General features: G+C 41.2%; 2 protein-coding genes across 2 annotated transcripts; both read left to right on the top strand.

Moving 5' to 3' along the window:
* The first annotated feature begins 548 nt into the window (after nt 1-548).
* mibp (muscle-specific beta 1 integrin binding protein) lies at nt 549-4963 on the top strand. Its single transcript, XM_086116048.1, has 8 exons — nt 549-718; nt 1852-1942; nt 2852-2900; nt 3058-3232; nt 4247-4318; nt 4424-4530; nt 4607-4692; nt 4820-4963. Exons 1-7 carry the CDS (start codon nt 693-695, stop codon nt 4690-4692), a joined length of 606 nt encoding a protein of 201 aa, XP_085972174.1. The 5' UTR covers nt 549-692; the 3' UTR covers nt 4820-4963.
* A 4299-nt stretch (nt 4964-9262) lies between these two features.
* loxl5a (lysyl oxidase-like 5a) lies at nt 9263-14241 on the top strand. Its single transcript, XM_086116047.1, has 6 exons — nt 9263-10031; nt 10550-10658; nt 11984-12121; nt 13719-13875; nt 13960-14055; nt 14122-14241. Exons 1-6 carry the CDS (start codon nt 9299-9301, stop codon nt 14239-14241), a joined length of 1353 nt encoding a protein of 450 aa, XP_085972173.1. The 5' UTR covers nt 9263-9298.
* Nucleotides 14242-17440: the final 3199 nt, after the last annotated feature.

Here is a 17440-nt window from a genome sequence, read left to right as displayed (position 1 = left end):
TTCGAATATATGGTGTGCTATTGTTTTGCTATGTTTCATTTCAATTTAGTTGGGAACAAATATTATTTGTTACAATGAACTACTCGAGTGTTTGAATGGATCTAAAGTAACATCAATTTGTTCTTTTAATAAATAAAGTGTAAGACTTGACTGGTGGTTATTTCCATCATTTCTAGTTTTGAATAAAGGAAAAATGACAACATTTTGTTTTCCATAGTAATGTTTAAAATGTCGAGTTTCTGGATAAATAGGTGCACCCCCGACCCCCCAAAAAATTCTGTTATTAAATAATGTTACGACTTCATTTAAGTGACGGGAGTTTTCCACACAGCTGAAACGTCAACGGGGCTGTAGGGAGCAGATGGAGAGGAATATTACAGAACCGAGAGAGAATGATCGCTATAAACAGGTGCAGAGCAATACGGAAATACGGGAGAATCTGCAGGTTTTGATTGGCTAGAGATTCCTTCTTAGAGTCATCTGATTGGCCGATGAAAAATGCTGACGTCGTCCTGCGTCTCATGTGACGTCATGCGTCTTCGAGAAGCTATAAATTCCTATGGCTCGCGCTCACTTTCAATGAATGAAGTCGTAGTAGTTGGTAGAGTACGTCTTGTAGTTTAAAAAAAAAAAGAAATAGCGGCACTTTGTCTTTCTTCATTTGAGAAGAACCACTGAGAAGAGAGGAAACGATGAAATACGTTATAGGAATTGGGGGGTAAGTCTTTGGAACTGTAACCCAAACCTTGTTTGCTAGTTGCACCATTTAACTACTTAACCTGCGTCTCGCTTACATTACAACTAAATGACATACAGTTAATTACAAACTGCAGTGAGACGACACAAAAACGTTTTTAGTACGATGTGATGTGTGCATTTGGTGACCGACTCCGTGACTTACTGTAAGTGTTAACGCCCGGCGTCCAATTGAATTGAGCGGGACATTTCAAAAGTACCGCGAGACTTCACCCCAAAATGGAGGGAGATTCAAAACATGAGCTTCGATCAAACGGCTCAGACCCCATTGATCCTTTCACATGGCTGACGCGTCCCCCCCCCCCCCCCCCCATATTTACTAGAAGCATGTGTGCGTTTAAATGTTTTAGGTGTTCCCTTGTTTAGTAGTGCTACTTGTAGAACGCGGCATCACACGTGGCCCCAAGGAAATTTAGCACCGTAATTCAATGAGAAAAATAAATAAAGTCGACTATTATATACACTAGTGTCTCAAAGTTGAGGCCTTTTCTATGTTTTTTTTAGTGGAGAAAAGCGCATTTCCCCGCTCAAAGATGATGGAAAACATGAACACTAAATGTTTTTTAGAAGGACAGTTCCTACCTACTTTGATTTGCCTCGAACTACTGAAATAAACGAGCTCTTCTGAAATATTTAACTAGAATGAGCTGCACCTGTAAGCACTGTGCCTCGTGTGGTGTAGCATTGTGCTACCACAAGACGAGACCCTAGCTAAAAGCGTAGTGAAACGAAATGCGTTTGCAGTTTACATAAAACGGGAATAAATGTCAGTTTTTTTTAAACATTTAAAACGCTTTTCCATTTACTGCTCTTTATGGTTTTGGTTAATGCTTGTTTAAATTTCCCTTCATTTTTGAGAAGGCTCACATGGTAAAATTTCAAATGTCCCGCTCAAGTTTTTCATTTATTGCTATGCACCTGCCTTTAGTCACATCATGGCACATGCTCACCTTCAACATCTTCTCAGTCAAATGGCATATTACTGTAGGCCACTTTGAATCATTTAATGCTTAAATTTTGTCTGGCAGTGCAAAGTGACTGCATTGAACATTTTTTCCAGTTTTATATGGTTGCGCCTCTTCTTCTGTTTTGCAGAGTCACTAATGGTGGAAAAACGACATTGACTAATAAGTTGATCAAGGCGTTGCCTAACTGTTGTGTCGTTCACCAGGATGACTTTTACAAGGTGAGTTTTAGCAAGTAAAATTTGATTTAGGGTTCCCCCCCTCTCCCCAATCACTTTTCATCAGTTGAATATAGCCTGCGTGCAAACAAAGTACTTCAAGCTCCTTCCACAACACCCCGACCCATAGTCATGCTCCCATCTGCTTATCTTTGTAAGTGCTTTAGCCATACTGTACTTCTTCTGTCAGCTGTACTGTACAGTGAAGCCCCGTTTATCGCGGGGATAAATGTTCAGAACTACCTGCAATACATGAAAATTCATGAAGTAGAGATAATGTGCTTTATTTACATTATTTTACCCCTCCCACATTATTTAACACATTTAAATTTATTCACTTTGTAAACTTTTCCCTGCATGCAGCAACACTTATAAAACGAGCGTACAACAATACTCAAAGGCACATTGTCAAAATAATGGCCTCAGTCATACCAATGTATTTATTTTCTTTGCCTTAAACATCTCATGATGCCAGCCACCTCTGCTAAAACCGGTTACATCCATGGTGAAACAGATCAATCAATGCTGACCCTGAAATGAGATCATTAATAAATATAAAACACATTTGGTTCAGGGTTTTTTTACTAATTATTTTAGTAAGATAATATTCTCTGCTGAGTGGGAGCAACAAACATTAGAATGGCAAATTATGTTACTGTATTACATGATTCTTTCTTTCTAGTTTTGAACTGTTAAATCTCTTCGAGTGAACCTCAGTGCTGCTCTGAACTGAAGTTCGGACTTGCCCGTATACTGCATAACACGAACTGCAATATAGTGGGGGAACACTGTACTCAATTAACTTATGGCCAACATCATCTCCTTCATCTCTTGACACACTCCCCACCCTCTTCAAGTGTTTAGATGGATGTGAGGTTGCAGCAATGTTTTATTTGGTGACTGTTATTTCAGAAACCCGATCAGATAGAAGTCGGGGAGGACGGCTTTAAACAATGGGATGGTAAGACCTCACCGAAGAGTGCCAGCCCCTTACGACTTTATGTTGTTAAACCTCTAACTGAGTCCACTCGTTTGGACGGGTCAAAAACAATTACCCTTACTGTACAATTCTTGTTTCATCTTTGCTCATGTACCGTTTCTGCAATGTTGTTCTGCAGTGATCGCAGCTTTAGACATGGAGGCCATGACCAACACCGTCAAAGGCTGGATGGAGAATCCAGTGAAGTTTGCCCGTTCGCACGGTGTCCCGTCGTCGTCTTCCTCAAATGTGGCCGACCCTGATGAGCAGATCCACATTCTGATTGTGGAGGGCTTCCTACTCTACAATGACCCGTAAGTATCAATTGAGATGATCTTAATTGAATCTATCTATCATCCTGTTATTTGCTGAAACCCCCATTGATAGGATTTGCTCGGAGTAATAAGTAGACACTAGTTGGGGGTTTTGTGCCATCTTATAGCATCCTGGTGCCAAGTAACGACTGTGGAACCTCAGTTTATGAATGACGTAGTTTAAGAACAATTTGGTTTGCGCACAAAATGTTTCAACAGAAATTGCCTCTGTTACTGAACTATTTTCTATTTGAAAACAGTCTTGGCATGCACGGGAATAAAGATCAGTTGTATTTGTGCTGAAACAACAATAGCTCCATGCGTCACGTGGCAAGCAAACGGGCCACACAATGAGAGGTTGCACCTTTTGGCCGCGGTATGCGAGCAAGGCTTCGCGGTCTAAATAAATCTTCCTTGCATGCAACATGCCGCTGTGTGATCACACGGCACGTTTTGTGTTCACCATTCATTTCAATGGCAAACATTGCCTCGATTTATCAAGTGGGTCGCAGATTGAATTAAAACGAGTTGTTGCCGAATTGTGCAAGTGACACATCTCAATCGAAAGACAAGCTTTGTATGTTCGGGGGTCATCGGCGTTTTTAGATGTGCACGTATAGTATTCATGGGGAATTACTGCAATTTCTAAACATCAGCTTTACACAAGCAGTGTTTATAACATCTATTCCGCCACATGGTAGTGGGACTTTCACTCGTATTAAAAGACATGAATGTGTCACAGAGAGGCCCCACCAGAGAGGTCATTGAAGTGCTGTGCTTATTTACCTCAGTGGATAAATGACCTTCGGATGAGGAGGCTGGTAGTGTCACATGGTTGATTTTAAATCCGTCTGTGCACATCTAGTGTCTGCGCTCCTGCAGTTGGAGATAAGCAGTTCAGCTGAAAGAACCCGACTGTGTTCAATACGAATCCAACGATAAGCAGTGCAGACACATGGGCGCTTCTCACATGCGTCAGTGTTGTTAATCACCTTTCCACGTGTGCCCCTGCAGACAGCTCCTGGACGTTTTTGACAAGTGTTATTACATCTCTATTCCCTATGAAGAGTGCAAGAGGAGGAGACGGTAGCTAGTTTTTTTTTTTTTTTTCAAATTCTGAAATCAATTTCTGTCGCAATCATTTCCCAATAAATGCCACTTGTCCAAAAGTAAAGTATATTTTGTTTTCAGTACAAGACAATACACGGTTCCAGATCCTCCTGGCCTGTTTGATGGACATGTTTGGCCAATGTACCTCAAGCACCGCAGAGAGATGGAAGACAGCTGCTTAGATATTGGTAAATCTAGCAAGGATGCTCTTCCACCCCACCCTCATTACTTTTATTTTAAAGGTGGGTTGTCTTTGGTTCACAGAATACCTGGATGGCTTGAAATCTAAAGAAGAGGTCTACAACCAAGTGTATGAGGACATACAAAACAACCTGCTTAATCGTTTATAGGTGAGTGCACCAACTCTGGTTACGAGAGTTCTGGCACCAACCAAGGAAGTCATTGGGAGATGGATAACATTTTAAAACGTTTTTTACATTGCAAACTGTAACATTCTGTTTTTGTGTTTTCTTGCAGCATGAAGACAGCACTCCAGTGCTGTACAAAGACTTGTAAATAGCTCCAAATATTTAATTTTTTTATAGCTTTATTGTTTTTTAATGCAATTAATTCATTTTAACTTATCAATGTTTTTTTTTTTTTTCTTGATTGTTGAACTGTTTTTTGGCGGGGGGGGGGGGGGGGGGTTGCTTTTGCTGTTATTCATACTGGACCCTTTACAAGCCAGTCACATTTTTCTTCTACCAATAAACATGTATTCATGTTGAGATGATCAAGCATTGTCATTCTTTTGTCTTAAATAGCACTAATAAATTGCACTTTTTTTTAAACATCAGGGAATAAATTCCGACTGAAACTTGCAACCTTTTGCATCATACAGTAGTTTTTCATTTGCTTAAAATTCATATTTGGGAGAACTGTCAAAAGGTGATTTGGACCATGTCCTAATTCTATCATGGTTAGGGGAATTGGGGTCATTCCTGTATCCCAATGATAGACTTCCTATTACAGCCTTGCTGAAATGAAGTTGTTGCTGTTTTCCTTTCTTGTACATTGACTTCTGGTATGTTTTGAGAGCTTTGCCTGCTCACTTGGATGGATCAGTCCTTTTTAATTCCCGTTCTGAAATGCCACCCTGTTTTACCTCTCGTGGCATTCTAGACTACGTCACAAGTGAGCCCTTGAGATTTAGCATATTAGCACCGGATCACTACACGTGCGGTTACAAGTCCCGTGTGGGCATTGTACACAAAACTAGGTTAAAATCACCTCATGTATCCCTTCTGAGAATCTCTTAATTTTCTATTCTTAAGGTCAACACAGCGCCTCATGCTGCTGCTAAATATAGAGCATGGTCTGACATGACACTGAGTCATTGCAACATGGAAAAAAATTGAAATGTAATTAGTGTAACATAAGGACATGATCTTGTAATATGGAGCCCTGAGATGGGAATGAGTTTCATGGTCGAAATGGTGCTCGTGCAAATAGATGTTCATGTAAATTATTTATCACAATGAGAGAGAGAGAGAATCTGTGCAGTATATGCATATATTCACAACAGTTTTTATAACATGATTGTCAGTTTTCCGCAAAGAAAAATTTGCCATCTTGAGAATTTAGGGCATTACATAAGACATGAAGCCATAAAAATGATTAAATAAAATGTGATTTGAATTGGTCCTCTGTATGTTTACATGTGTTCACTGAATCTACAGTATGCGTGTTTCACTTTTTGAATGTAACTGCTGAAGCAAACGAACTGTTTTACAATATATTTTACTCAGAAGCGCCTGGATTAATTTTGTATATAAATATGTACATTGAAAAATACACTCAAAATGAATATCAAAGGTTGTTTTTACATTCATATATACAGCATATGCACATACAATACTAATTAACAAATTTAAATGATTTTAAAATGTTTGTAATTATATGAATTAAACCAAGCCATAGTAGTCAATAGGGATGGGTGCTTGGCTAAAAACATGAGTAAAGTTAAAGATCAATCGCTTTGTCAAAGTGATCTATAAGCCAAGCTGTCTTAAAATATATTTAATGGAATGGAAGAATTTGAATGTTCTGAACTCCTGTGTCCATGCCAGTGTTCCTGTGAGCATGCTGCCAAGAGAAGTTGCCATAGCGTGAATGTCGTGCAACTTTCCATCGCTTATGTCACGTATTGAACGAACGACGCCTCTGCCAAATGCAGCAGCTCACCTCAAGTACGTGTCATAGCTGTGTTTATTATCGTCACTCATTATTGAAACAGTATTTCTGACATCAGTTGTGGCTTGGCGCAATGTGACACATGTATGTCTTGTGGAAATGGAGTGACAAGGGGATTGTTATGACGCCCTAACAGGTGGACGCGGTCGGAAAAGGCGCTGGCTTGGCTTCCCGGTGCTAAAAGTGACAGCAGAGTGAGTGAGTCTAACCTGCAGGCGAGCACATGCTCGCGTTTAAAATCTCCTCATCAAGTAACCTCAAACAAAGTAAAGTCATCAAGGTCGCAGCCTATGCGTGTCAGTCACTGAATAGAGTAGATATGTCAAATTAATATAATATAATCTGAACACAATGGCTACATTATCCCAAGCTGCTTTATACAGTGAAAACAAATCCAGTCTAGACACTTTTATTGAATAGTACACCACAGTGAGTGGCCCCTCAGACTAAAGCACATTCATAAAGAGGTACAACATTCATATCTCAAGAATGTAGTTTATCCGTATGTACTATGTATGTCTATGATGGATGGTCATTTGAACTCACTTTTTGAGAACATAAACAATCAGCACTTGCAGCCATGGAGAGAATATGGAGCCTGTATTTGAACCAGTGACCCTAGAACTCTCAGGTGGATATGCTAACCAGTCCGTAATTGCTGTGTTTACATGAGTGAGGGTGCTGAGAACATATTCCAAAGAACATTTTGGACTTCCCCTTTTAAGTTTGCCAGTGAACACCTTAATGACCCGGAGAAGGTTTCGGAATTGATTTAGTTTCCATTTGACCTTTTTATAAGTCTGACATTTTACTCTCCGAAGAGAGTTTGAGCATCACTCATTGATGGTATCGCATTGCCCCGTGTGGGACGTGCCAGGAGACACCACGTCTTCCAGGGGTTTATGAGGTAAGTCTGAGTACAAGACGGGACAATGAGAAGCATCCCGATATAGTGGAGGAATCATGCTCATGTGGTCACAGACGGCCACGAGACCACTGCCTGTCTGAACCTTGTGATTCAACCATGGTCGGACGTGTCCAAGTACTCGCGTTGCTCACACTTTGTGGATTTATATTTACAAATTGTTTACAGGCTGTGAGTGCTTGGCACCCACCACATGTGTTGATATATTTAGATGTGTGCTGGTGGAGGAACAGACCCTGGGGGTTTTACACAATATTCACACCTCTCCAATTTACAAAGAATAATTTCTAATGCGGCGGGATGATGAACAAGTCGTTAACCCACAGGTTTCTGCTGTGATGATAAGTCTGAATGGTTATTTTGTCATTTGTCTTGCTATTGGCTGGCAACTGTCCATGGTGTCCACCGCGTCTCTACCTTTGTCCATTTAACGGGACTCCATTTTAGGGCAAGTGCTATAGAAAAGGCAAGCGTGGGATAAGGGATTACTAGTACTACTAATGACTAATTAGTAAGAATATAAGAAAAAGTGGTCAGAAAGATACAGTGAACCACAATAATAAACACTAAGACAATCATTGGTACAGTGAGTCTTGCATTGGATATCGATGAGCATTTGATTCACTCTGCCACCGTGTGGCAAGTTGGGGACACGACCGCTGAAGCGGTACAGGCACGCTCATCGGGCAGAATTTCACTTCAATTTTCTCTGCACTGCGATCAAACTCATACAAAGCTATGATGATGTCTTTGTATGATTTTTTTGCTCCCTCATTACATTCATCTGTTATTGATCGTACCTCCACAAGGGGACGCAAATTCCCAATGTACACGCTAAAGAGTGATTCATAGCACCAGAAAACCAGTACTCAGAGCAATTTTATTGTATTTTGGGGCACAGCCATGCCGCCTTGTGAGGCCACATATAATGCATATATCAGAAACCAACTGTGCTTGTGTTGTTGTCTCTTTCTCTTTGTAAAGTGTGTCCAATCCACCGCCAATTTGTCATCATCACATCCATGACTGATAGGGTTGTCAGAATATCTCGTGTTCAGGGTGTGTCAATTGCTACTCATGAAGGTTTGACAATGCCTTGTAATTACAGACGGGTCCCAGGGTTTGTGAGAGTTGGTCAAAACATCTTAAGATAGTTATGCTATTAGGCTAAGTGGCTAACAGTATGCAAGGTAGTCCTCGCTGTTGTTTAATCAGAGCTTCATGCTTGGTGTTATTTTGCATGTTTTCCTGCTTTGTCTTGTTTATTCTCAGGCCAGTCAAGCTGCCCCACACACATGTAGGTGTTATTAAAAAAAAAAAAAAGGTTTATTCAATGTTTGTATTTATTTCATATACTTGTATTCTGTCAAGAATAAAATTTGCCATTTTACTAAAATGAACACTAAAAAAACTATTCACATTAAATAAGGGAGTTAATAAGTGCAAATCATTTAATTATAAATAATGTTTTAAATGATTATGATGTTTACTGTTAAAATAAACGATTTGACTTATTTACTTCTTTTTTTTAAACCTCCTCTACGAATTAACCAGTCTCACCTGTCACTTTTTAAAATGAGGCCCCTTCATTGAGGAAAAGTTTGCCCAATCACTGTCCTAAATCATTGACCCTTCTTAGGGGAGGTCTGCGCTTGTTGACTGTGTGCTGTCAAGTGACTCATAATAGTCTCAAGACAAACATTTGCTCAAAATGTGTCACGGACCTGTGACGGAATGGCTTGTGTGTTTAAAACAGGAGTCTACTGCAGCCCACTCCCACTTCCACATTTGGGCACCACCGTACTGGACCTCCTCAAAGTCAGAAGTAGAAGTCGAAGATGGAGAAATTCGCCTTCTTGCTGCTTTGCCTCCTGGATGTTGTGGTGCGCTTGAGTAGCGCGCAGCATCGTCATCCTGCGCGCGCACGACTCCACCCGTGGAAGCACAGGTTCCAGTGGGAGAACAACGGCCAGGTGTACAGCTTACTAACCACGGGCACCCAATACCGAGCACCAGCGCAGTTGAGAGGCCGTACCCACCTGCTGTTGACCACCATGAACCGAGCTCACCTCCCACCGCCATCGAGAAGAACATCCACAGATCCGCGTCATGTCAACACTGCCGCCCCGGGGCCGAATTTGGTTCCGAGGGACCAAGCCTGGTCACCCCGCATTGCAGCGGCCTTCACCAATCAGGAGTTCTCCGGAGGAGGACAAAGCTCCTCTTCGGACGGCATCGGCGCGCCCACGCAACCGACGCCTCGCTCCACAGTGGCCAGTGATGATGAAAGGGACACGACACAAACTCTGAACACGGACCGCGGGGGTGAACCGCAACTGACTGACGCACCAGCGATATTATCCAGAAATGTGGTTGAGGTACATTATACGCAACAGAGGACCGATCCGATACCCTCCACCAATATCACAAATGAGCCACAACGGGATCCACACAATATCCAGCACAGGAATTCTGTTTTCTATAACGTTTACCCTCCGGACCAAAGGAACAGGGCCCCCACGAGACCGGTTTTACCGGGACCGGGCCACGGTACCAGCTTCTTCCATAACGGTACGACACACACTCTAAATCCGTTTGAGCATCTAGTCAGTATTCTAACGCGCAGTGCACGACTTTGCTGTCTAATTAGTACTCGCTTTGTTCTCAGCATAAGTATTGGCGCAATAGCAGAATAAATTGGGGGCACTAGTAGAACGACTGAGATTCAGTCATAGAAGGACTGACTATGCTCTGAAGTGTCTTACTAGTGACATCATTTCCACTGTAGATATTTCTGCGCTCTATCAGAAAGACAAGGACGTGCTAGTAAAACCAGGGAACACTATAGGCCTACTGTATGTCTCACGAAAGACATTTTTTCCTGTGAAGGAAGGCGTGAGCTGACATTCAAACCCCGAACCTCAGAACTGTGAGGCAGACGTGCCAACCCAGCATCCTGCCACGAAAATAACCATAAACATAGTTTTCAAATCACCACATACAATGTTCTACCTCCTGCTTGGACATTTTCAGACTGGACTATACAGATTATACTGTACTTTACATTGTTAATGTTTTGTCTTCTGTAGGTCTCCCAGACTTGATTCCTGACCCATACTACATCCAAGCTGCATCTTACATCCAACGAGTGCAGATGTTTGCACTCCGCTGTGCCGCTGAGGAGAACTGCCTGTCCAGGTGCACATCTGTTTTCTATACTTGACCTTCGGCCGGCGGGTGATGTATTGTGTGGGAGAGCATTTCATCTGGGCCGCAATCAATTGAGCACATTAGATGACCACATTAGGAAAAAAAAATTGCAATCTCGCATCACTCTTCGTATAAGATATCGTCAAATGTTAAAATGACTCTTCAGTGCATATAAAAAGTCTACACACCCCACTTCAAATGCGACGTTTTTGTGACCTTAAATCAAAAGGAGACAAAGGAATCATTTCAAAACGTTTCCCAGCGATAATATGACCTTTAACCTCTCAAGGAAATTTTTTATCAGCTTTTAAAAAGTAAACGAATGAGAATGTGGTTGCATAATTGTGCACACCCTCTTACAACTGGCACGTGGCTGAGTTCAAAATTCACCAATCCCATCGAAAATTGTGTTAAATGAGAGTCAGCACACACCTGACAACTTTGAAAGTACATATCTGATGAACAGAAAATGCATTTCAGACATTCAAGTGGACTTTTCCTCATATTTGTTTTGCTTTCTAGCAGAAGTCTGAAAGTTTTGTCCTAACACTGACTCTTATTTGAAACTGTTCAGAATTCTCCCTACCTTGACAGTTCCATCTGAGGAAATGCACATACTGTCTGATGCTGCCATCAAAATGCTTCTCTATAGGAATGATTTTCTTGGGGGCGATGAGCAGTGACGTGTTTGTACCAAAACACATCTTTTGGGATTATGGCCAAAAAGTCTGGTTTCATTGGGCCATAATCTCCCCAAATCTCTTAAACATATGTGGAAAATTCTGCCAAAATCTGATGAAACTAAAGATGAACTTTTTGGCTAGAATGAAAACCAACACCAGTTGCATCACAGTCAGTGATAAGAAACATTATCTGAACACTGGCTTGCGAAAATGATCCCACCGCTGGTACAGTATTTGGCACTTTAGCCCCTTTAGACCATGTCATAAAGTCTGATGCTGCTGATGCAGATAAAAGGAAGGAAGCATGGTCTTCCCCTTGAGTTGTACCACATTATGATGCGTGCTGGGCTGTTGCCCACTTGGAGGCTGAGTGTCACAGCAACTGGCATATGCCAAAGATCTCTTTGCCAAGTAAAACAAACAACTCCTCAGATAAAGCCAGCGGGCAAAACTGCAAAAGCATATAATATTATGACCCGTGCATTGCACAGTATTTGTCAATTGCTCGTAATCCAATAAAATCTGGGCCATTTGTCTACACCCTCCCACCTCCCCCCCACACATACAGCTGCAACATGTGCATTATACCATATGAGACCAATGTATTTACTGACATTTTATGACGTGCAGGTCTGCGTACCATCCGAGGGTGAGTGATCTGGATTACAGGGTACTTCTGAGATTCCCCCAGCGTGTGAAGAACCAGGGAACAGTGGACTTCCTCCCAAAGAAGCCCAGACACAAGTGGGAATGGCACAGCTGTCATCAGTGAGTTCACTTTGTTCTCGCTACTGTTCAGTAGTTTCTTTTGTTTGTTCATAGTTAGTTTGTCAAATATTAAAGGTCCAATGCCCCAATCTACAGTATTTCTTTTTTAATAACCTTTGATGGCCTTTTATCAGGTTTGCAAGATGATTTGGGTTGGAAATAGCCAGGATACCCTTTTTTCAGCAAATGGGTCATAAACGCCCGGCATCTTGAATGAGCCGATTTCTCATTAATCCTTGAGATGTAAATGAGCTTTGCTCTGACTGGATCGCTGTTGCCCTCAAACTGAAGTTAGAAAACAGATTTCCTCTGATTGATAGTTGGCGATCACTTGATGCCATTGGTGCATATCCAGTGCATTGTTCTTTATCACAATCAATGAACGATAAAAAGATAGCGTAACAGTCAAGAGGGAAACAGGTTGATCCTGAAAGACGACATCGGCGAAAATAAAACTAGAAAGTGTGGATGTTTTGCTTCACCCCCATTCACTGATTGTACCCGGCGCATCGCTCTCATGCCATATGGCGAGAAAGAGAATGCAAGCTTTTCTATTTCATTCATAGATACATTATAAATTATAAATATGGTTAAGTATTATTGTCAAACGCAATACAGTATTTGTGTGGCTTGGCGGCGGTGTGTCACATTTTATCGCCTATTGCAAATTATTGACAAACTCTACGGATGTCAAACTTAAACCATGCCACAGACTCATTATAGCCGGTGTTGAGCAAAAATCGGTGGGAAAAAAAAATCAAATTTTGATGGCATGGTACCTTTAATTATGTTTGTTTTGTCTTACGTGGTTGTTTGGTCAATCTTTTTTTTTCACAAAACAAGAGAAAAAAAAGACCAAAAAACTGCTTCTGTTTAATGTCTCGATTTGTATGTTTGAGCTATCCTGCCTTGTATCATTTGTTCATTCTGTTATTTGCAAGTTCAAATCTATCATTCAGTTTTTTTGAATTGAACTTTTTGTTTATTGTGCATTTGTCTTTAAGATTCTACAGTATGTTGTTTTGTTTGTTGATTGTTCCTTCATTTGGTATTTGAATTTCATGAATTGTGTAGTATACCTACTGTTTGTTTTTTATTGTAAAATTGAACTATCGTTCAAACTGTTGTTCACTCTGCAATTGTTTCGTGCTGTGAATTGGTTTTCATCGACCATTCATTTTTTGTGGTCAGTTCTCTGCTGCACAGTAGACTGCTGGTTTATATGTCTGCCTCAAAGGTCTGGGGTTTGTCTGTTTTCCTGTGTGGCTTCCTACAACAACCTGGAAACATGCTTGCTAGATTGATTGAAGACTTGCCCATGGGTGTGAATGTGAGTCTGAATGGTTTTTTGGGGGACTAAATGTGCCCTCTGATTGGCTGAACCCCACCCCTTGTTCCTTCATCTGTTAATTCTATAAAAAAAAAAAAAATACTTGTCATTTTTCCACGCTCAAGTTTATTTGTTGGCTTGTTTTGTAAGCTCAATTAATGTTGCGTCATTCCTTCCAGTGTACATTTTATTCCAGTCCTATCGTTCTGTGTTCCTGTCAACTGATCTTTGGTTCCATCTGTCTGTTGTGGCTTTTCTACCCCGAAGGCACTACCACAGCATGGAGGCCTTCAGCAACTATGACCTGCTGGATACCTCCAACGGACGCAAAGTGGCCGAGGGCCACAAGGCCAGTTTCTGTCTGGAGGACACGTCATGTGACCGCGGTGTACGGAGACGCTTCGCCTGTACTGCTCACACACAGGTCTGCTCACAGGGGAATCAGAAGAATTCCTAAACAATAATGCACAAAACAAAGCTGTACTTTTTTTTTTTAAACTTCTGTCAGGGGCTTAGTCCCGGTTGCTATGACACCTACCATGCCAACATCGACTGCCAATGGATCGACATCACTGACGTTCCACCAGGAAACTACACACTCCAGGTAATGCAAATGCAGCGAGACATAAAATTTTGTATGCTGAGTGCAATTTTGCCACATTTTTCTCAGGTAACAGTGAACCCTTATAAACTCGTGGAGGAGTCAGATTTCTCCAACAATGTGGCCAAGTGTGACATCCGGTACACGGGAAGTTATGTGCAAGCAACAAACTGCAAGATAACAAAGTAAGAGGCCACTTAACCGCGTCATATTGGCCATTTGTTTACATGACCAAAGTGGTTTGGATCTATGGTTTGGACAATTGAAAACAGGTCTCTTGTTTGACAGGAGCTGACCTGAGTGACAGCAAATTGTCTTCACGCTGTTGGCAAGTCCTGCTGCTGAAGTATTTCTTCAAGTACTTCAGTGTTGCTCCAGTTATGCCAGTGAAATTCTAAATTATTTAACTTTTTTTTTCATGCGAATGATCTCGATGGAATACCCATAGAAGTATGCAACGGAATAGTTGTTTTTGTTGATGAAATAGATTGGAATAGTAAAGGCTGAGAAAATATGTTGTGATTTATAAATATAGTTGTTGGTTTTTTTGCATGTGTTAATTCAAATGTACCTCTTTTTTTTACCTTGACAAGTGTATATTTATAAAAGTACATTTTAATGTATAAACTGTTACTATTTAATAAAGAATTTAAGGGAATACCATTCTACTGTTTCCTTCCTTTTTAAAAGTCCTGGCAGCAGGCGTTTTGAAATGGCTTAAGGCAATTGCCTGTGACCTTGAGATTTCTAGGGGCCCCCCCAAGCAAGACAAAAAAAATAATTTAATCAAGTTTTCTTTGAATTTAAGAATTATGGTTTTAAATGCTTTTTCAAAATAACTATTGTGATTCATCACTGAAAGACAAACACAGAAAATATTACATCTAACCTTTCAAAAAATTCTCAATGGTGCACCACCAAATCGAAATGGCAAACATGGTAATTAAAAAAAAAAGAAGAGTAAAAATTAAATATCTGCTTCAAACATCAGTCCAGAAAACACCATTTCACCTGCATTTCATGTCAGGCGCTTACTTCAGTGGACAATATGCATCAATCATGTTTGACTCATAAATTTGGAAATATGACTTGAATGTCAGAGCCTCACCCTGACAATCTCGCTGCGCGTCACTTCTCTACAGTATGCCTCCCCATTCTATGCCGCTTATCCTGTTCTTGAGTTGGAGCCTATATAACTGACTTGATGACGGGCAAAATACCGGTTGTCAATCACAGAACACTTGCAGACAAAAATTCACTTATATCAGTGACTTTGAAGCCCATATTTGTGCTTTCTACTACTTGCTTTACCAAAATCATTGCGCAATAATGACAATGTTGCACAAAAATTGTTGAAATAAATTCCCCATGTATAGTCTTATTTAAGATCTGTTTTGTTTGGGGTTTTTTTTTTATGTTAAATGATTCATCGGGTTGTGTTGTCTTGTGTCAGGCTAATAAACATCAGTTATCCAGCACAGCAAAATTATTTGTCTAATTTGTATGTCTAACATGTTTTGATTTGCTAATGTAGCATCTGTTGTCAGTTCAGTTTTGATTAATCTGCCAGAATTTTTTTTTTGGGAATGTAGGAGTTATCAGCCCGACGTAAAATTTAGTTTGACCTTTGCACTTACAAAATAAAAAATAAAATCATAGTGCAAGCACTTCTGGGCCTAACTGCACCCAGATGCGTCTCCCCGTGCAAGGGTGAATCTTGAAAGACTGTAACACAGTCTTCTTTTTCCCCTCAAGGAGATGTTTGCTGAGAGTAAGTCGTCTTGTTAAGCCTGCAGGGCGTGAGGGATGGGCAGAAATGGCTGTCAGCATTCCTTCACCACCCCAAATGGCAAGAGGTAGAGACATTTCACAGATCTGCAGGCCAAGAGGGGAAAGCAGCACTGCGAAACATGTACGTCAGCATGGTGTGCTTATCTTGACGTGCGCGAAGAGCTCGCAGTCAACAAGTGTCAGAGCCAACAGTGATGCAACAACGTCAGAAGTCCTCTCTGTACTTGAGGGGTCATTTAGTTTGCATAAGTACTTGGTAGTTGATGCTACTAGGCAACGAGATGCTAAGTTAAGGCTGATACGAATCAGAACCAGTAAATTATTGCTCAAGACAAACTCATAACGGATGATAAAGAACTGATGCAAAGGTGTGTTTTAGATTCATCCCAATTTCCACATTTTGAAAAATGTGTTTAATTAGCTTTTTCTGTAGGCCTTTGTAGGGCGGCCCGGTCGTCGAGTGGTTAGCACGTCGGCTTCACAGTGCAGAGGTACCGGGTTCAATTCCAGCTCCGGCCTTCCTGTGTGGAGTTTGCATGTTCTCCCTGTGCTTGCGTGGATTTTTCTGGGTGCTCCGGTTTCCTCCCACATTCCAAAAACATGCATGGCAGGCTGATTGAACATTCCAAATTGTCCCTAAGTGTTGAGGGTGAGCGCGGATGGTTGTTTGTCTCCGTGTGCCCTGCGATTGGCTGGCAACCAGTTCAGGGTATCCCCCGCCTACTGCCCGAAGACAGCTGGGATAGGCTCCAGCACCCCCGCGACCCCTTGTGAGGATAAAGCGGTTCGGAAAATGAATGAATGAATGAATGTTTCCTCTGTAGCCCCGTCCAGCATTTAACTTGCCCATCCCTGATGTATATGATAATTAAAACATGGAAATATTAAATTATTTCTCCCGCCCACGCATGTCTGGCTTTTCTCCAAATTGTCCATGGGTGTAAATGTAAGTACAGTAGGAATAGCTGTTTGTCGAAATGTGCCCTTCAACTGCTCTGCAACCTGTGCGAGGGAGTCAGCCTTTGTGAAGATAAGTGAAATCGAAGATGGATGGTTGGTTAAGTCAAGACTGTAAATTAGAAGTTTCCTTACTCTGGTGCTGTTTACAACTATTTAAGTAGCTGAATGTACTTGTGCTGACACATAACCACACAGACATGCTGACATTTCTTTCACATCCCCAGTGTGTGCTCAAAGTCTGGGAAATGAGCGTCATTAGTGAAATGCTCTGTTGCTCTGTCTGAAAGCACCGCATGTGTTTGCCTATCCCAAATGGTTTGTTTGCAGTTGGGAGAAGAAGTTAGTGTTCGGGTGAGTGTGGAGCGAATGAACAAATATGTTTCTCTGCCTCCGACATCCTGCGAGAGGAAACCATTCGCATGCGGCACTCGTTCATGTCAGTGGCCCGGCATGTTGTTCCCTGTTTAAAATAGAAGAACGTGTGCCCACTGACCTTGTCGTTTTCTCCACAAGTCTGTGAGAAAAACACTGCAAAACAAACAAACAAAAAAACAATATTTAGGGGAACATATCCGTGCGCAGTGCATTTATTTTGACCAAAAAATTTATGAACAATAAACACGACACTGTATTGCTT

The sequence above is a fragment of the Hippocampus guttulatus genome, chromosome 7 (genome assembly GCF_054856545.1).
Source record: "Hippocampus guttulatus isolate MCC_2025c chromosome 7, RoL_Hgut_1.0, whole genome shotgun sequence".
Taxonomy (NCBI): Eukaryota; Metazoa; Chordata; class Actinopteri; order Syngnathiformes; family Syngnathidae; genus Hippocampus; species Hippocampus guttulatus.
Note: the sequence above shows the minus strand (reverse complement) of the source record. Positions and strands in the feature narration are given on the sequence as shown.